General features: G+C 49.6%; 1 protein-coding gene across 7 annotated transcripts in view; it reads left to right on the top strand.

Moving 5' to 3' along the window:
- LOC108927205 (retinoic acid receptor RXR-alpha-A-like) overlaps positions 1–20477 on the top strand; it is a 139949-nt gene extending 119472 nt beyond the window's left edge. For 3 of the 7 annotated variants that reach the window (XM_018740326.1, XM_018740330.2, XM_018740327.2), the window contains exons 5-10: positions 7–186; positions 2212–2381; positions 12329–12458; positions 14833–14965; positions 15704–15795; positions 16499–17243. In XM_018740326.1, the coding sequence (XP_018595842.1) occupies positions 7–186; positions 2212–2381; positions 12329–12458; positions 14833–14965; positions 15704–15795; positions 16499–16761 (968 nt within the window). In that variant the 3' untranslated portion in view covers positions 16762–17243. Of the gene's footprint in view, positions 1–6; positions 187–2211; positions 2382–12328; positions 12459–14832; positions 14966–15703; positions 15796–16498 lie in introns of all 7 variants that reach the window. The other 4 variants (XR_001965574.1, XR_001965572.2, XR_001965573.1 and 1 more) reach the window with 4 other exon arrangements.
- The last annotated feature ends 258 nt before the right edge of the window (positions 20478–20735 follow it).

The following is a 20735-nucleotide window of genomic DNA, read 5'->3' as shown; positions in this document are numbered from 1 at the left end:
CCGCAGGGAAACACTATGGCGTGTACAGCTGCGAAGGCTGTAAGGGCTTCTTCAAGCGGACCGTGAGGAAGGACCTGAGCTACACATGCCGCGACAACAAGGACTGTGTGATCGACAAGCGCCAGCGCAACCGCTGCCAGTACTGCCGCTACCAGAAGTGTCTGGCCATGGGCATGAAGAGAGAAGGTACAGGTGCTGCAGAGAGCAGAGCACATTCACCTGGGCACAACGTCCCCACGCTCCACGAGGGGGCAGCCCAGCACAAAAGTTAGTCCTTATATACTAAAGCTACAGTTTGATGCAAGTTTGGTCCATTTCAGATAGTGCTTTGATTTGTAGAATCTGCGTATTGTCATCAGATAAACATATTCTTTTCTGAATGCTTCGAGCAATGTGCACAATTTCCATAGCTTTAGCGTGCTTTCGTCAAAGTTCTAAAAATGGCAAGAGCTACTTCACGCAGACACCCTGTGCATTTCAAATCAGGCCCAAACTTTTTGACAGAAACAATCATTATTGACAGCCCTTGCTATCGGTACCGTAGGACAGGTTGGGCCTGTTTCAGGACAAAGCGCTTTCGTTCAGCCTTCACCTTCATCCTCATCCGGTGTGCTGCCTTTCCTTGGAGGGGTTGCGTTATAGAATGAGCTTCACTGCTTATAAAGCTTAACCCCCTGCCCCAGTGAAGGAGAACATGGATTAAAAGGATTAAAAGCCCTAGAGCTCTTACTTTTGTTGTAAGAAAATGTCTTAAATTATCACAGGTACACCTTCTTCGAGTTACTTGATTTTCTACTTTACACATTTACATTTATTTAGCGGACACTTTTCTCCAAAGTGACTTAAAATGCTAAGCTGCTCAGTCAGTTATACAGCTGGGATTTTTTTTGGAGTAGCTCAGGGTAAGTACCTTGCTCAAGGGTACTACAGCAGGAGGTGACATTCAAACATGGGGCTGAGTTCTGAGCCAGCTGCTCGAACCAGTACGCCACCGGCTTCACGTACATCCGTGTGTATTTATTTAATATTTGTGTATTTACAGCAGTGGCTGCCAACCTTAGTCCCCGAGGGTCACGGTTGAAGAGGGTTTCGAGAAAACGCTTTATTAGCACCGGCTTTACACCTGAATCGCAAGGCCACGTGCAGTTGTTCAACGGTGCATCCAAATCCCAGTAAAGGGAAGTAGTTAATAGCCCAGCTGGAACAAAACCCAACAAAGCCTGTGGCCTTTGAGAAGACTGCCCACTCCTGATGGAGGAAATTACTTCAGTGGAGCATTTGCAACCTGAAGTAAGCCAAACATTTGCATTTACCGCAGCCCTCGAGAGCCAAGACTGGTCATCCCGACTTCAGTCTCGCACCTTCTAAAACTTATATGACGCTCAGGCTCCTTTCAGAGTGTAAAGCAGGCCTTCAGGAAGCTGAAACCTGACCGTATGTACAGAAAAATAAGATGGGGAGAACAGAAATTCTTTTGTCGATGACGTCCCTGTTCACCTTTCCGTGACTTGCTTCAAGTATTTTACCCTTCCTTTAACCTCCAAGCCAGACAGCAGTTTCTCTCCAAAGGGGCCCCTGTCCCCCCCTTCCCCTAATCCCTCCCCTAGCCCTTGTGATTCAGCAATCCGCACGAGACGCGAGAGACGCCGCCAGAAGAAAAAAGTGGGAGGGAGGTGAAGTGTGTGCGGAGAGAGCGAGCGAGAAAGAACGAGTGGGAGGCGGCAGGGAAACGGGAAAAGCAGGGGCAACCCCCCCCTCCCTTCCCCCATACCCCCACCCAAACCACGGAGGGCGGAAGTGTGGTTACTGTTGCCTCGGCCACAACGAGCGCCGGCGGCCGGTTCGCACTCCCCGCGCCCTGCGCAAAACCACTTCCTGTGTCTTGACACCAAGAGGATGTAAGGTTAGCTCATCAAGTGTGCATCACAGAGGGTTGGCTTTTACTGCACAAGCAGTGTATTAATTACTGGAGCACAAGACATTATTTGTTATCTTTTGAAATGGCGTTCGACGCGCTGGGCTGACGTCCCGTAAATAAAATTAAGTAGGACAAGTTTTAGATTACTCCCCGGCTCCTTTCATTCAGTTGACGCTTGGCTCAGCTTCCATTTGAGTTTGACCTCAGTCAGACCGACGCGTTACCCTGCGGTTCTCTGGGTCGACCTGAAGTGGTGTTTGCGATCAGATCGTCACATGTGCTGTTCAACGCAGCTGTCCAGGAGGAGCGCCAGCGAGCGAGGGACAAGAACGAGAACGAAGTGGAGTCCACCAGCAGCGCCTACGAGGACATGCCTGTGGAGAAGATCCTGGAGGCAGAGCTGGCGGTGGAGCCCAAGACCGAGACCTACATCGAGACCAGCTTGGGCGTGCCGTCTAACTCGGTGAGCACTTCCTGTCACTCCCTATAACTTCCTTTCCTGTCCCCTGTCCATATTTCTCTGAAACTCCTTGAAAACGTTCTGCACTGTTTCAACCGATAGGGTTATTCGAAGCCTCCAAACCCGTGTTTTTCTTTTTGGTTTTTTTTTTTTTCGCCGTGGCAACGAATGATTTCACGCGAGGAGTCAACTTGCGAATCCACCGTACGGAACCGGTGAAAAATGTGAGTCCGTCTGGACAATCAGGGCAATATTTGTATGGAACAACCTGGACGGAAGAGGGAAAGGAAAGCGACCCACAACTGTCTGACACCTCTGGAACCTGCTGCAGAAGAGCTGGGAGGACATAGCGGCTCATTTGCTGATCAAACCTAAAGCTGGTTTCCCGTGGACTCGGACTTTTCCTTGGTTCCGTACCTCCGCAGTTAAAGTAAGACCGGAAGAGGCAGCTTTTCAAAAGAGATATCTTCCGCCGTGTGGGTGCGCTTTCCTCTTTTCTGTTGCGTTTCGAGTGGCGCTGACACCGACTGGTCGTAGCGGGAAGTGCAGTTTCCACAGGTCATCGATTTTCGTTCCGCGCTGTCGTAGCAGGTACCCGTCAAACTGGATGCTTCCGGTCGCCCTCATTCACGATAAATAATAAACATTTTTGAATATTCATGTCATGCTGGCGTTGTCCTTGGTCCTGAGAGAGGATGAATCACGGCGCACCGGCTCGGAGAAACCCCCAGAGCGCTCCGAAGCAGGTTTCACAGCGACGCTGCCAGGGAACGGGGATGACAAGCTGTTTGGATGCCCACCAGAGTACGGCTGGCAGCGCAGGAGCCAGGGTGGTGAACGGGAGGGGGTGTTTGTTTGGGAGCCCAAGACTCTTTTGAAAACGAAGATAGAGACTCGGTAGCTTTTCAGGTGACCAAAGGAGCGCTATTTTAAGGAGCCCATGACAGTGGTGGTGGGGTGGGGGGGGTGCTCTCCCGGCTTGCTGCTGGGCAGCCTTTAACTGGACGGGCACTCTTTAACGAGTCGCTATCGGCGGATACCGCGCACCTGCGGGCAGCCTGCCTGCTGAGACCGCCCGCATTCTTGAAATTACCGCGGTAATATTTTGTGACTATTGTAACTCCCAGGAACCCTTATCTGAGTGCGTTCCCGGCAAACGATGCCTTCCGCAGAGTTCGCTTTGTCCAATTACAGGCTACACGCTAAAAAAGCAAAAACAATCATACAGCCTAACTCCCCAAAACAAGCCGCACAATACGCTTGTAGGGTGGAACCGAATTTTACGCAAAAGATATCTGCAGAAATGCGTGGTTACATTTATTCTTTTGTATTGTGTTAAATATAAAGGTTTCCCTTAATCATTCTTCCAAAGTGTAGTGCATAAAAGTCCTTGTCCTATTATGGAACTTTATATCAACTTTAAAAAAGCTTGAAGCAAAGGCTGACATTACCAAATACAAGTTTAGTGACACAGTAATGTAAGATTACCATGTTAATTATATAGCATTCATGTAGTTGGTGTTTTTCTTCAAAGCCACCTGTTGTTACTTATAGCTTTACATTTACATACATTTACATGTATTCATTTAGCAGATGCTTTTCTCCAAAGCGACGTACATCTCATAGAAAATACAACGTGTGCATTGCATTAGGAGAAAGAAACATGGTTGCAGACGTGTGATACATAAGTACAGTTAGTTAGTTTCTTTCCACCACATGAATCAATGTTCATCACACGAGCAGCTGCATAAAACTCAGAATATTAACGATTCCTGGTCACCTTCCTACTAATTTTTTTTTTGTGAGATACACAAACACACACATTTTCAGAACCGCTTGTCCCTTACGGGGTCACAGGGAACCGGAGCCTACCCGGCAACACAGGGCGTAAGGCCGGAGGGGGAAGGGGACACACCCAGGACGGGACGCCAGTCCGCCGCAAGGCACCCCAAGCGGGACTTGAACCCCAGACCCACCGGAGAGCAGGACTGCGGTCCAACCCACTGCGCCACCGCACCCCCCTAGATACACAAACCTTTACGTACATTACAGGAGTGCTGCGTAAAGGCTTTTCTGGGCATGAACTTGAGGTTGTAGTGCATGAACATTTACACCTTACATGAGCTTAAGAGATGATGGACGAAGTAAGTCTGGAAGAGATGAGTTTTAAGACCCTTTTTAAATGTGGACAGAGATTCAGCAGTTCTGAGTGAGAGGGGGAGGTCATGCCACCACAGCGGAGCCAGAACCGAGAACCCCCGTGCTTTTCACCCATATATATATATATATTATATGGTTTGTGTGTATTGCACTCTTATATAGGGTGCTATATATATTTAAATCTCCCTCTCACCCCCACATGGTGTGGTGTGTGTGTCTTCCTCAAGCTCAGGTCCTCTACCAGAGGCCTTGGAGCTTGAGGGTTCTGCGCAGTATCTTAGCTCTTCCTAGGAGTGCACTCTTCTGGACAGAGACTTCAGATGTTGTTCCTAGAATCTGCTCAAACCACTCTCCCAGTTTTGGGGTCTCAGACCCGAGTGCATCTATTACCACTGGGACCACTGTGGACGTTACCTTCAACATCCGTTCCAATTCTTCCTTCAGCTTTTGATACTTCTCAGTCTTCTCATGCTCCTTCTTTATGATATTGCTGCATCTATCACAACTGCCCTCTTCTCCTTCTTGTTGACCACTACCATGTCTGGTTAGTTGGCCAGCAGCTGCTTGTCAGTCTGGAACTTGGTATTCACTTAGTTTGTCCTGGGGGCCATCTTCCTGATGTACTCTTGGATGCTCCTTGTTTCATCCTGGATAGTTGCTCTTTCGCTCACTATCCCTCGGCCCCACTATTTTCGCTTATTGTACAGTCTCAGGGTGCTGGACTTTGGGTGGAACCCTCCGTGCATTGTGAGGAGTTTTTGTATCTTGACATTTGTGGCATCTATCTCTTCCTGTGGCTAAGTTATTATTCTAGCTGGGTATCTGATGACTGGTAGGGCGTACATGTTGATGGCTTGGATCTTATTCCCACCATTGAGCTGACTTCTCAGGACCTGCCTTACTCTCTGGAGGTATTTGGTTGTGGCTGACCTCCTCACTGCCTCGTCGTGGTTCCCGTTGACCTGTGGGATACCCAGGTACTTGTAGCTGTTCTGTATGTCTGTAATTCTGCCTTCTGGTAATTCCACTCCTTAAATCCTGATCACCTTCCCTCTTCTTGCAACATTTCAACCACACTTATCCACTCCCTACGACATCCCAATGTCATCGCTGTATATCCTGGTGGGGTGAATCAGTGAATCGATGTCTCCTTCACTCCAGCATATAGCTTGATGTCAGCCATGTAGAAGAGGTGCCTTATGGTTACTTCTGAACTTTATCCATATCCACTCTTTGCAATGATCTGACTGAGGGGATTCAGGCCTGTGCAGAACAGCAGTGGGGACAGTGCATCACCTTGGTATATGCCGCACTTGATGGTCACTTGTGCGATGGCTTTGGCGTTGGCTTCTGGTGTTGCTTTCCAGAGCCGCACTGAGTTCTTGAGGAAGGCTGTCAGCCTTATATATCGGTGTATATGTAGATGTGGATGGCACAGTGGCACAGTGAGTAGCGTTGCTGTTTCACAGCACCTGGGTGGTGTGAGAGAATGTGGGTTCAATCCCTGCTCAGTCTGTGCTGAGTTTGCATGTTCTCCCTGTGTCTGTGTGGGTTTCCTCTGTGTGCTCTGGTTTCCTCCCACAGTCCAAAGACATGCTGTTTAGCTTCACCCACAGTGTGTGAGTGACAGAGGAAGAGTGTGTTCCACTGATGTATGGATGAGTGACCCATGGTAAGTAGTGTATCTAGCAGTGTAAGTCACCTTGGTGAATAAGGTGTGGGGGGCTGATAAGACCATATAGAGTTCATTTGAAGTCGCTTTGGAGAAAAGTGTCTGCTAAATAAATAAATGTTATTTATATATAGGAGGTGGTGCTGCGGGTTTGGTTAGGTCCCACTCTCTAGCAGGTCTGAGGTTCGAGTCCTGCTTGGGGTACCTTGCGACGGACTGGCGTCCCGTCCTGGGTGTGTGCACCCTGTGTTGCCAGGATAGGCTCCAGCTTGCTGCGACCCAGCTCTAGACAAACAGTATACACACATATATATATATATATATGGTATATGTATGTGGCTGCAATATACATACTTGTGTATTGCATCCTATATATGAGTGCAATACACAAACACACACATCTATATATATATATATATATATATATATATATATATATATAGACACAGGCCAGCCACTTTCGATTCTCCCCTGACACCACACAAGTACGTATATTGCAGCCATATATATATATATATATATATAAACATGTGTATATGATGTACAGTATATATCAAGTCAAATGTGCTTTCATTGTCATTCCTTTATATAGCTTTTATACAGTGGAACAAAATGTGTTTCCAAAGTGACCACTGCATGTTACTGCACCACTATCTTGCTTGCTATATATATATACATACAGTATGTGTGTGGTGTTCAAGACAGAGGAGAAATGGAAGTGGTTGGCCACTGCCTTCTTATGTGGATGTCTGAGGACTGCGAACACGTGGAGAATTGTGCGAACTCCACGCACTCCCAGCTGGACTTGAACTGAATCAAACAACTTGAGAGACATGAGATAGCAACTTAATCCGCTGCGCCACCATGCCTCCTTACCTAGTCATACAGCTGAGTAATTCTTACTGGAGCAACTCAAGCTATGTACCTTTCTCAAGGGTACCGAAGAGGAGCGGGATTCGGATGTGGATCCTTTGAGCGCAAGGCAGCAGGTCTAACCAGCGATGTGGTGTAAGTGCAGCCGTCAAGACGGTGCTCTTAACCGTAGTTATTTCTGTGCAGTGTCCTTTCAAAGCAATGTGAATAAAGAGGCGGATTACTTTAAGGTTCGTGTATGGTGCAGCGCTCTAGGGGGTTTGGTCACCCCTTTTTGTAGTTAGGATGCGCTTGCAGATCTTTAGCATGATTTCTTTGAGTTGCCCGGTGTTGCGTCGGAGACACGTTCGCAGCAGAAACTGGAGTCAACAAGTAAAAAAAGCATTCCCGGAGGAGATCATTTCAGAGAATTTTTTTTTTTCTCCATATTCTTTGATCTGGATTAGTTGCATGGATGTCAGGAAATTAATTAAGGGAAAAAAATGATATAATTTGGTGGTTTCTCGCTGGTTGCAAGAGGGTGTGTCAGAGACTAATTGGTATCAGGTACCATGCGCCTCATCTATAACTCCAGTAATCAGTGTTATTGTCAACAGTGTGAGTATATTTAATTTTTAAGGCATTTCATTTAATTATTTTCATTTGCTGATGGTGGTGTTCACAAGAATTTATGTGTTTAAACTTTCTGTCACTTTCTTTGTGTAGCAAAGTTGGATCTTCAACTGTGAACCTTGTTGACATGCTAAAGTACTGCTGTCACACTTTGATTTATTTCGATCGTGTCCCCTTCATTATGGCATTTTTCTGATCCAGGCAGTGTTGTTCCTTATTATTGCTACGCTTTCCTCGGTCACTTTGTCGTGTGTGTGTGTGGCCGTAGCCTTTGTGCAATTACCTTTTGATTGGTAACATTTCTGTCTATCTTAAAATTGAAACCTGATCAGCCAGCTGGTCTTTAAAGTTTATATGTGCTGAAAATGCTGTTATTGGGGGGGATTCATTGATGACTTGGCTCAGTACTGAAATGCTGTTTGTCAAACAGGTGATTTCAGCAGTGGAAGCAGTAAAGTATGAATGCTCTTGTCCAACTGATTGACGTGGCTGGTGAGTGAGAAACTACAATGGCTGCTAATTACCACACAAGCAGTAAATAAAAAAGTGCCATCGGCGGTATCGCGTAACAAGCATCGTCGCGATAAGAATGCATCGGTACAAAGGTGACGGCACCACGAAAGGCAAGCGGAAGACAGACAACACACACATAGTTTGACATGTATGAAACATCAACGGGGGGAAAAAAAAAACCTTATTTGAGAATGTAAGCAGTTAATTCCATGGCAGAGGAAAGAAATCATGATGAGACCCGCAGCCTTTGAGCACCGACACAGCCGGGGGAGTCGGGTCCGGAGACCAGCACCACCAACACCGCCTTCATCCTGGAAGGATGGGAGATAAACCTATGGACTAGAACTGAGCCAAACTCCTTAGTTCGTGGAGTCAGCTGAGGAAGGTTGGCTGGAGATCTCCCTAGGAGCTCAGGGTCTAAGATGTTGGGCTGCTCTTACTGAGCAGAGGTTTCCAGTACAATCCATGGGGCTGCTGCCTTGTACCCCTTAGCAAGGTGCTTGCTCTAAATGGATACAGTAAAAATTACTCAGCTGTATAAATGGCAGGTAGCTGGAGAAAAGTGTCAACTAACTGAATGAATAATTAACAAGCCAACACAGGCCAGGAAGCAAGGTGGATCAGCCAAGGAGACATGGGTTGGGCTTTGGGGAAGGAGACATTTCCAGCGTGTGCCAGGGTTTGGAGGTGGAACATCTCGATGAAGGGATGAACAGATGATGAAAGGATCGAGCGAAGCTTTGCCACAGGCTGCAAGTTCTCCAGACCTGTATGTCCAAGCACAGTTTTGAAGGTTTATGCCTCAAAGAACGGGTTTCGACTAGGGCGATAGAGGTGGGCTGCGGCGGTGGGGGAACGGGGTGTATGCGTTGGGCGGGAGTACAGCCTGCCCCCTCCATCCCTCGCCGCACCGCACCACCACCTTCAGGGCTCATCGCCTCATGCAGTCATTCATTCCAGTGCTTCTCGTTGCCGAACCGTTGCTAAATAAAGTGTGTTTGTCTCCCGATGACCTATTAAGAGCGCTTACGCACGCATGAGTAGGCATGCTTTGAGTGAAACAATGGAAGGCCTTTGGAAGAAAAACACACTTTTTTTTTTTTTAACAATATTTGTTTTGTCTGTGCACTAGAATGAGACTTCAATACAAGAAGCGCACATACTTTTCAGAGCGTCCCCTTGCACGTACCCCCTCCGTTACATTAAAACTGCGCCCCCGTGCCATTCCCTGCAATCACAGCGTGGACTAACGAAAACTTCATTCCGTTTCTCGTACTCCGTAAATGATGAAAATTTCATGGGACGGTACGCGAGCTGGGCCTGCGTGTGAACAGGTGGTCCAGGTGTCCGTTCTGAATAATGCAGGCCGCTGCTTCGGACTCGAGGAACAAAACAGCTGCTGTGTGCGAGAGTCGTCCGCGAGCAGCGTTTGAAAGCCCCCCACCCCCCGCGTCCCCCCCCCGCGGCGGCAGTCTCCGAGCTAATGAACTCATCGCAAGTGGCACCGCCGCCAGCCTTTTCCCCAACTTTTCTTTCTGCGGCAAACAATGCCATCCACAGTGACGGGATGCGATATTGGCACCGACGACGACGGCTCGACAGCTCGGCGCGAGCGGAGGAACTCGCGGGGAGAAACAAGGTCAGGGTAAACATTTTAAAAGGACGCTCATGCATCATTCATGGGCTCCGCGGCAGCGGCGAGAACACTGGGACTCGTATTCCGTTCGGAGGATCACGGGGTGCCCGTGTTTTACTCGCGTTCTCCGTTTTCCGACGGTTCCCAGAACAAATTGGCCGGTTTCGCTAAGCGCCTCCCTTAGCGTTTCTCCGGGGAGCGACGATTTCTCGCTTGGGAGATTAATTATTGCGTTTCGTGGCTCACGTTCCCCGTCCCGGAGCAACTCGCCGTTTCGCACGTTTACATCCTGCGGGCGCACGCAGCCTGACAGCGGTCGGGCCTTAATCACGGATGCCGCGGCGTCTTCGTCTCCCGTGCGAGCAAGTTTCGCCGACGGGCGTACCTGCGTACCGAGATGTGTAGCGGCGTGGTTCCTAAAGAGGGGGACGCGGCGAGATGCGGAGAAGCCGTGCTTGCTCCCACGCGGACTTTTCCGCAAAGGAATCGCTCTTTAGAAGGAGCCTCTGTCTGTGGACGCACGCACACTGAATACCAATGAGCTGGGCAGCACTGTTGCTCCGTGGGCGGTTTGTTACACCAGCCATATGTTGTCACCGTTCGCTCGGTACTCTTTGCGTAATTTGTTGAGTAATTGCAGATTTGTCGCTGCACCGTAACATTTTTCTATAATAATGCAAGTTTGGTATGGCGGTGCAGCGGGTCGCGCTGGTGACTCGCGGCTTCTCGGCCGAGGGTACGAACCCACCTCAGTCCGTGCGGGGTTCGCGCGTTCCCCCTGCGTTTGCGTACGTTTCCTCCGTGTGCTCTGGTTTCCTCCCGCAGTCCAAAGACACGATTACGTGGTGAGCTCATTGCTTGCTATTCCCCTAGATGCGTGTGCGCGTGAGTGAATGTGCGTGCGCGTGCATGCAATTGTCCTGCAACGGACTGCCCTCCCATCCACAGCATACCCTGCTTCACGCCCTACGCTTGCGGGATAGGCTCTGGAGCATCATGCATCATGACCCTGTATTGGACAAAGTAGTCATGTGCAACAGATGACTGCATGTTGTTTAGAAATGCCAAACCTGTGAGTTGAGCTCAGCTACTTTCCATTTTTGCAGCACAGCCGTTCGCATCCATTTGCGTTTCACTCGAAGCTGTTCTGACACAATACCCTACGAAATGAGGCTCTGTCTGAGGCGGTGAACCGGTGGCCATTTGTTGAGCGATGCAGCCTTTGTTGCCTCTTAATTGTTCAAAATAATAGCGCCGTGTTGTCAACAGGCCGGAGTGTATCGCTTGAAATCCATTAGCCGCAGCCCGTTCGAAACGTGCTTCCGGGGGCTCCGGGCATCTCCGCACCTTTTTCTCGTTCACGTTTCCTTTTATCCGCGTGGAAAAAAACAATGTCAGGAGTTCACTTAGTTCCCACGGCGAGGCCGCTCCCACACCAGCGCTCGCCGGTCTCTGCAAATGTTTCATTCGGTCGCTTTGCGGAGCCGTCAACGTGCTCGCCGGGCCGACCCGGCCCGCGTTTTAACTCGGGCGTGAGCGGCCGATGCCTTCCTCACCGTCACCTTGGAAACGCGACTATGTGGGACCCGCGTTTTTACAAAGTCCTCTTTGGCGGGCGTTTTTCACCACCCGCATTCTGCACGGTGTGGTAAATCCCTTGCCGAGAGACATCTCCGCGTGAGTCCCCCGGCCGGTTTCAAGCCCAGAGGATGAATAAAACCCCGTCCGCCCTTGCGGCCCTCAGACTCATTCTTTTTTCTCCTTCCCTGCAGGTATTTCCTGCTGCACTTTCGCTGTTTGTTTTGTCTTCCTGCTGTTTGGCTTTTTGAGGCGGGTTTTGATTCCGTATCCCGGCACGTTTGAGCCTTGCTGTTAGGCCATCGGGAGGGAGGACTGAGGCTCCGAGCAGAGTTCTGCAGCTCCTCCAACCTCGGTCAGATGTTTCTTGTCCTCTCCTCCTTCATCTTCAGTTCTTCATCTCAGAGCACACCCCAACTTACATCGCCAACCGCTGTTTTTTCAACAGGTGTCCAGTGTTTTTGACTTGACAAGAGAAGCACTGATGGTGATTGATAATGCCTGTTGTCATGGCTGTAACAACTTTGATCTGGGGTTCGAGTCCCGCTTGGGGTGCCTTGCGATGGACTGGCATCCCGTCCTGGGTGTGCCCCCTACCCCTCCAGCCTTACGCCCTCTATTGCCGGGTTAGGCTCCAGCTCGCCGCAACACCGCTTGGAACAATGGGTTTCAGTCAATGTGTGTGTGTGTGTGTGTGTGTGTGTGTGTGTGTGTGTGTGTGTACTCAGTGGAGTTATGTACAGATGCTGGACGGCACACGTGAAGGCTGGCCTGACGTCTGTTAGGTGTGTGCCCATCGTTACTGGAACAGGAACCCCCGTGAATCTGTGCTCTTCCTGGTCATCCAGATCCATCTGTGCTACTAAGACTCTCACTGCCCGCTCTGTGCTGTCTACCCCACCGCAGCCCAACGACCCCGTGACCAACATCTGCCAGGCAGCCGACAAGCAGCTCTTCACGCTGGTCGAGTGGGCCAAGAGGATCCCGCACTTCTCCGAGCTGCCGCTGGACGACCAGGTCATCCTCCTTCGAGCAGGTACGCCAGTCGGAGCGCTCGTCTCCATCTCGGCGTCCGTTATTATTCTTCTTGGTAAATATATTCCGCAGGACCGAATGAATTGTTGTTCACTTTATAAATGACCGTGTAATCTTTGTGTTTATTTAGTTCAGAAATTGTTTATGCATCACGTTTACTGTAACAAGGCGCTCAGTTCTTCCTCTTTAGCTAAAGATCATTTTTGACTTTTTAGTATTTATACTGGGGGTGTGCTGGGATGGCGGGTTTGACCGGGTCCTGCTCTCCGGTGGGTCTGGGGTTCGAGTCCCGCTTGGGGTGCCTTGCGATGGACTGGCGTCCCATCCTGGGTGCGTCCCCTCCCCCTCCGGCCTTGCGCCCTCTGTTGCCGGGTTAGGCTCCGGTTCGTCGCGACCCCACTTGGGGCAAGCGGCTTCAGACGGTGTGTGTGTGTGAGAGTGAGTATTTGTATCCTTGTTATTTTAGAAAAGAACACAATGTGACTGAATATAACGCTCTCACTTTTTGAGTTAAAAGCCCAGCATCGGCGCAAATTCGTGGGCCCCGCTTCATCGTTTCTCCATCCGCCACAGTTATGTCGTAGTCTTGGCTGTGTGGTCAGGGCATTTTGTGCAAGCGACACGGCCAGGTTTGTACAGCGCAGGGAGTCCAAACGCACTTGCAACTAATCAATCACAGCGAGACGCAACGTGCGGTTTTCTGGACGTTTGTGCAGCGGGTGGCGGTTAGAGCCGTCACCTCGGAACTGCAGGACCCACGATTGAATCCCTCTCCTGCCGTAGCACCCTCGATCAAGGTGCTTACCCTGATTTACGAATGGATAAATAATTGTAAGGTTAATTATCAAAAATCGTAAGTTGCTTTGGACGAACACATCGGCTAAATGAGTTTCTTCTTTCGCGCATGAGGCTTGGCAGGGAGGGTGAGAGTTGCAAACAAAGAGGGACAGAGGTAGAGGGGGAGAGGGAACGATGGCGTGTTTTCCCAGAACTCTCCTTAAGTACCAAGAGTTCTGCGCTTGAGATTTTAAATGTCAGCCCTACCTGCTGAAATGTCTTAATTCCAAGACCAGCGGAGCACTCAAAATTAAGTTTCCATGGTAACGCAAGCTTTCCTGTCATTTCTTATTAGTCACTCACCAGCCTGTTCTTTGGCTCTATTTACAGAAAATGAAGGCCTTACTGGGTACATACCTGAAACACATTTTCCCATGACAAACGCTCCTGGCGATGGAAGAGCGGTCTTATATTTGGAAAGGCTTTGCCAACAAGCACTTATGTATCTTGCCTTATATCATCTGTCACAGTGAAGAACATCTGGGACATTTCCTATAATGTTTCGCGTGGCGATTCTCGATAGGATCGTTTTGTGGTGCCGTTTTTGCCGTTCCGGTTTCGCTCACCGAACTGTAAGAGTGTGTTTGTGTGTGGGTTTGTAGTTTCTGTGACCAAAGATGCGAAGGTCTGGAGTTGTGAGGCACCGAAGAGAAAAGAGGGGACTTGGTGACAGAATAGTTTCCACTGCCTTATAAACTAAATTTATTTCTTCGCGTGATGGTGAAGAAGAAGCATCAGCATGAACGTTCCCAGTTAAAGCGGGAGCGCCGTGTTCAAGTGCCACTGCGCGCCAGGTCCGGTGTAGATACGCAGATTTGTTGCACAGAGTTGCGTGTGGCTTTTACACGGCACATCTAACTGCTCTCCCCAAGCAGATCTGGCAGAACGCGGCCGTCTTTGACGAGGCAACGTTCGAGGAGGGTCTGCAAAGTGGCAGCCGGCGAGCGTGGCCCTACTTGTTGACATAGGGTTAGGCTGACCCGATCGTTCATATTGACACAAAGCACATGGTGGACGCCGGCCGATGGAAGAGGGCCGTCGGCTTCTCCAGATGCCACCTCCCGGACACCGCGGGACCCTTTCTAGGGGCGGTGACCTTACCGAGCGCCTTCATCCGAGAGCACTCTCCGCGGAGTGACTCTATTAATAGCCGGAGCGAGTTCCTCCGCCTCACGGACGAAAGCATCCCGGGCGTTTTGTGCTTTGGGGAAAAGGTGGAGCGTTGCCAGGCAGATGAAGAAGCTGAAGAAGCCCCTTCCGTCACTCCTCATCTCAGTTCAGGTTTCCTCCTCCTTTTCTTCCTCTCTGTACCGGACTACAGCGAGGATTGTGGGTGTTTGAGTGGGCCGGACCGAACCGACGACGATGTCGCGACATCGGAAATGTAGAACGCAAAAAAAAGGTTCTCGGAACCTCGAGAAGCACCTCGCGGTGTTTGTTCCCTCACGGCGGTTCGGTGTTAATTCAGCAAACATTTGCCGCTCTGCAACAAGATGCCCCCCTTTCCATCCTATCTTACCGTTGTGTTTCCCCTGCAGGGTGGAATGAACTGCTCATCGCTTCCTTCTCCCACCGCTCGATAGCCGTGAAGGACGGTATCCTCCTGGCAACGGGTCTCCACGTGCACCGCAACAGCGCCCACAGCGCAGGCGTCGGGGCCATATTCGACAGGTTAGTGCCCCTTTGCCCTGGACTCTGAGAGAAGCGGACCTTTGTCTACATTGGTCATTGGTTTACATTGGCTTTATAGACATGTAATTTAATACAGACTTCAATCTGCCCCCTGAGGGGGGGAGAGTTGCTTCGGTGTCCTTTCGATGCAGTGCTTAACCCTTGTTCACCCGCTCGGACCGAAAGTCCTTTCTGTCCTCCTGCAGGAAGCTGGGCGTCGTGATTAAATTACTTCCCGACCGTTTCGGCGGATGGATTACATCTTTGCGTTAATCTGGGAAAGTTTATGGGGCAGGGATTGACAGCGTCTTCTTGGAACAGCAGCATTAAGGAGCTTCTTCCAAACTAAAGACGTAGTTAACTCAAGCTCTCCTATCTTCCTGCCCTTATTGTTCCGCCGGGCAAATTGAATTCATGAGAGCGCCACGATGACCGTTGTCCTCTGACTGCGCGAAAGACAGATGTCGGCTGGCGCAGGGCGGTCGTGTCACCGTAGGAGTAAACATTCCGTCAAGCCGAGGACGACCGGTTCGAATACGTACCCGCGCTGCTCCGCCGGTGCTCCTTCCGGTCACGGACAGGACGTGCCGAGCCCGGGAACAGTAACGTCGTCGGTCTCGGTGTCTCTAGTGTTTTACATTGTTAAAGGCATGAAACGGCTTCGCGGGGAAGCGGTCGCGCCGCGTTCGGAACGAGTCACACGCTGCATGACCCATGTTTGCCCTTGTGCGTGCGCAGAGTGCTCACAGAGCTCGTGTCCAAGATGCGGGACATGCAGATGGACAAGACGGAGTTGGGCTGTCTTCGGGCCATCGTCCTCTTCAACCCAGGTACACAACCACATACCTACAGAGTCACTGTTCGTACCATCGCACAACAACCCTAACATAGGAACAACGAGGTGGAGATGTGTCCCTCCGGTGTCCAGGCAAGCCCGAGCCGCTCCCCCCCCCCCTGTTTGCTGATGTTTTTGGTCCTCCTGCCTGATAAGTTGAGATGATTACACTGAATCCAAAGCCCTGATCTTCTGCCCAGAAGTCAGGGGTACTAGGCTCCTGTACGTAGCCAAGCTGTTCAAGCCTTCAGCCGACAGGCCGCTGTGTGCGGAGAAGTGCTGCGGTCCTGGACGTGTTTGTCACACGTGTGTTAAGAATTAGTGTCGGCGCGTTAGGCGTGTTACATACAGGTCCAGTTTAGTAAGATGTCTGCATATTTAGCTGGTATGGTTACACTTCCTCAGTGCCCCGCTGTACAGTATGACAGTGTACATGGCACAGTGAATAAATTCGAACGCTGCCATCTGTGCCTGCGGAAAGGCAGCGTCGCACGGTGGCCAGTCATACAACTTACTGACTGCACCACGTGCAGTATATCCGCGTAGCAAAACCCTATAAAGATAATTAATAACTTTGTGCAAAATTCTACACTTTAGCTTTTTAGGGTTAAAAAAGTAAGATTAAAAAAAAATGGGCAAAAATCGGCGAACGACCAACCGGAACTAACTGAAATGCCGTCACGGTGAACCTCCTGCAGACTCCAAAGGCCTGTCAAACCCGAGCGAGGTAGAAGCTCTGAGGGAGAAGGTGTACGCCTCGTTGGAGACCTACTGCAAGCAGAAGTACCCGGATCAACCAGGGCGGTATGTCAAGTGGCTCCTTCTCTTCTTCCTCCTCGCCCTCCTTCCTTTCCCTGCTCATCAGATCTTGTGTTGTACGCAAATGGCATCCAGACACGCAGCGAAGCTTCGGTCTCACGGATTATCAGTAATTGCGACTCTAAAGGCCATCCGTATCTAATCGGCCTTTGCATATTTACGTAGCCGGCAGGGCCTCGATGTCTCGTGTCTCGCATCTTCTTCGGAAAAGGCATTTGAAGCTAAGAATAGTTGAGAAGCGCTGCAAACGTAAGCAGAGCGCCTGTGTAACGGGAGTCACAATGGTACAGAAATGCAAAGGCCACGACGCCATAGGAGCGTAACTGTATGACACTGTGTAGACGCAGAGCACCGGGTTAAAAGTCACCTCAGGGCAGATTATTGGAGCGGACGGAGGAGTAACGGTAAGAAGTGCTACGTAGACGCCGAAGAACGTGGAGGTCCTCGAGTCTGATCAGCTCTTCCCCCTGGAGCTCCAGGGTCCTCAAGTCTGACTGGCTGTCCTTTGGGAAGTTCGCAGGTCCTGTATTGTGACTGGCTGTCCACCTGGTTTCCCCTCACCACAGGTTTGCCAAGCTGTTACTACGACTGCCTGCTCTGCGTTCCATAGGCCTCAAGTGTCTGGAGCACCTATTCTTCTTCAAGCTCATAGGAGACACGCCCATCGACACCTTCCTCATGGAGATGCTGGAAGCCCCGCACCAAATGACATAGTGGGGCGCCGCGGGGGCGTGGCCTGGTGGCGCCTCCTTATTGTGAAGGAGGGTCCTCTAACCCTCTCTATGGACTGATGACATCGGATTGACAAGTGACGTAAGCGAGCGCGCGGAACCTCCCTCTTCGCTTCTTCATACGTTTCCAATGCGTCGAGTTCATCGCGTCTCAGTGGGTCTGTTTTCTACCTTGTGCAAACATGCGAGCGCAGAGGACCGTGGGCTCGAGTCCCACCGATGGGGGGAATGCGACGCGTCCGTTCATCAGCTTTCGAGCGTGAAGGTCTGCGGGAGAGATCGCATGTTCTGCGCCGATGCGTGTGTTTACAGGTAATGTCACGTGCCGCGGTTTTGTCATAGGATGCCGAGCGTTTGTCGGAACAGTTGCGCGACAGCGCTGCGGGCGCGGGTCGCGAGTCTCGCCTTCGGTTAGAAGCTGGGGCGGGAGAGCGCTTGGGGTGGCTGGAAGCCGGGGCCACTTCGCCGTTTGCGAAGGAAACTCAAGAGGCAGCAGTGGAGCACGATTCTACCCTACTGTCGCTGGGCGGGGCCCCTTTCTCAGGGACCTTGTGCCGAAGTGGACGGCAGAGGGCTTCGTGGCCGTCTAGCGCGCCACGCCCATGAGCAAGCACGTCGGACTTCCTTCACCAATGAGCTAGGATGCCAGAAAGATTGTAACCCCGCCCACAGAAGCTCCGTTTGACCCCGTTGCCACCGCAGAGCCTGGCAGCGTCGCATGGGAACACATCGCTTTGACGCCAGGTGTCCCAGTACGTGTTGACGAAGCTACGCCAACCTTCCCCGTTTCATCCCCGAATCCATGGGGCAGAAGTTCAACACTGTCCACCAGGGGGCGCTACTCCGAAGAAGCGGCGCCTGTGCGGCAGAACCTTTGCGATTTCCCTCATCCATCCATTCCGTAGTAGCGTCGCCACCTTGCGCAGTCTACCTCGGTGGGGCAGCGGGACGGCGCTCGAGGGGGAAGTTGAGGTGTCATCCCCCGCCCCCCCACCCGACCCTGGTTCAAGCAGAATTCATTGTGAGCATCTAGACACGCACACCTGCTGGGTGTCACTTTCACGGCAACTCAAACACCTTCACGAACACCCACTTGCACCTCCACCTTAGCACACAGCCCAGACTCTACTTCATATTCACAATTATGTTTTTGCGCACGTATGTATGCGACATGTCCAAAGATGATCTGTTCTGTTTTGTCCAGTAATATCAGGCGAGGGAGGATGTGCGTGTGAGCAGCGGCATGGAAGCAGGAAGGAGCGGGAATGAAAGGCAATGGGAAAGGCAGTAGGAAAGGCAATGGGAGAGCTTTTACTGCCCACTAGTGGAGGAACGAGACACTTGCTTGAATTTTGTACAAGTACAGAACTAGAGAAATCATTTTCCAGGACTTTGTTCGGTGAAGTTCTTTCTAGCAGCTGAATTGGTTTTGCAAGCAAAAATGGTGAGAATTCAGCAATAAATTAAAGAAAAGCGATTCACGGTGTAGAGTCGGTCGCCAAAATTAACAGTTTTGCTGGTGTGACAGGATGATGTTTACTTACCTGGTTTGTAATGCTCACCCGTTTAAAAGATAATTAGTGGGTTGTTACTGGAACGGCTTCATTTCACGGTTTGTTTTAAAGAAAACAGCTTAGGGTATTTCTGTCCTCTTTTTTCCTTTTATGGGGATGCTTGTTTGGTGGCTGTGACACCAAGCAAGGGTTTTTTTTCCAGTCCTTAGATCGACAAAAGGGCTCCTTACCCGTTAATTTGAATATCTGTGGCCCTTTTGTAAAAACAACGAAATATAATTTGTGTGCCACTATGAAATGGCTAGAAGGAAATGCAAACGAAAAAGTTACTGGTGTAGAATACATATTCGGCACTCATTTAAAGAGCAAATTATACATTACGACTTCACAGATTTGTAAACAATAAACCTGATTCGATTGACTACTAAATTTATTTTTGTTAAAAATGGCATAAATGGAAAATGAGGACCGCTGCTGTCACACAGGGCCACCGTTTGCCTGCTTTGGCTGTTAAGGCATCAAAAGTGTGGTTGTTCAAAGAAAACAATCTCGTTATGACTTTGACAATTTTCAGTGATGTTGCCAGTTTGGACTTCAGTTTTTTTTTTTTTTTACATCATCTGAGTAGAGTTTGAAAAAAGTGACACCTTGTTTTAAAAAAAAAAAAATAGAGGTATTTTTATAGAGGTGTAACCGGCTCATTTAAAATGTATTTTAAATGTATTTTAAGCATCCGGTTTCTTTCCGGACTTAAAAAACATGTTTCGGATGAATCGGTGACTAAATTGCCTTAAAGTTGTGCCCTGAATTATGTGTGAATGTAAGAGCGAATAAGTGTATGTAATTTCCCTGCGATGGACCTGCATCCCCTCCGCAATGTACCCTAAGTTTCTGGGACAGGCTCTGGACCCCCATGACCCTGCATTGGATGGACAAGCAGTTATTAATAACTAACGGCTGAACGGCTACATGTTTTCAGCACCCTAAACACAGTTACACATTGGGTGTCCCCAACTACATTAAAGCCATATACAGTACTAGCATGTAAGAGCGCAGTGAAGGATCTCTCTCAAGACAGACTTGAAAAAACTGAGAGAGAGCAGTCCTCTCAATCGATAATTACTGAACACATGAATGCTTTATTCGTACCATAAAGCTATATTTTGTCTATATGTATATGTATGTATATTTATATGTAAATCTGTTCAATGTCACTGGTAACCCTAAGGAAGAGGGAGAAAACCATGAGTTCAACTAGGCTAAACCAGGCTAGAACAGTAAACTGTAGTGTATCATTGTAGTGTTTTTAGGGCCTTTTTTTCCCGTTCTTTTTAGGCCTTAGCGCGAGGCTTTGAGTCCCTGCTCCTAAACCCAGCGCCGAGCACTCTACCAGCACCTCCGAGTTCTACAAAAAAGATGACATACCAGCATCCGAGGGTTTCGCGAAAACCCTCGCAATCACATCACCGCATCCTGGCGGATGTGTTTCAAAGGAGAACCTTGTTGTATATTTGTTGCTTGGCCACACGTTCTGTCTAACCTGATGAGGAACGGCTGAGAGACCCCCCCCCCATGTCCGTTTGCTTTAGTTCAGTGATAGTAAAACATCAACAGAAAAAAAATATATATTTTTGTACAAATGTAAATTGTTTCCCTCCCGGCTTATAAATACATTTCTTAATTTGCAGTCTGTGGGCTGTTGCACACACAGTTTCTGTAAATGGCGGTCATACACAACACTTCGTACTGAAAGTGAATTTAAAGGGTAAAAGTTCGCGATCAGCAGTTACCATTGTTAATCTTTCGTGTTTCATTTTTTTTCTGTCTCCTTTTAAATCTGTCCTTTTCTATTTTCAAGACAATGTGTCAGC

The sequence above is a fragment of the Scleropages formosus genome, chromosome 6, assembly GCF_900964775.1.
Source record: "Scleropages formosus chromosome 6, fSclFor1.1, whole genome shotgun sequence".
Classification (NCBI taxonomy): Eukaryota; Metazoa; Chordata; class Actinopteri; order Osteoglossiformes; family Osteoglossidae; genus Scleropages; species Scleropages formosus.
This window is presented reverse-complemented; position numbering and strand designations above follow the sequence as displayed.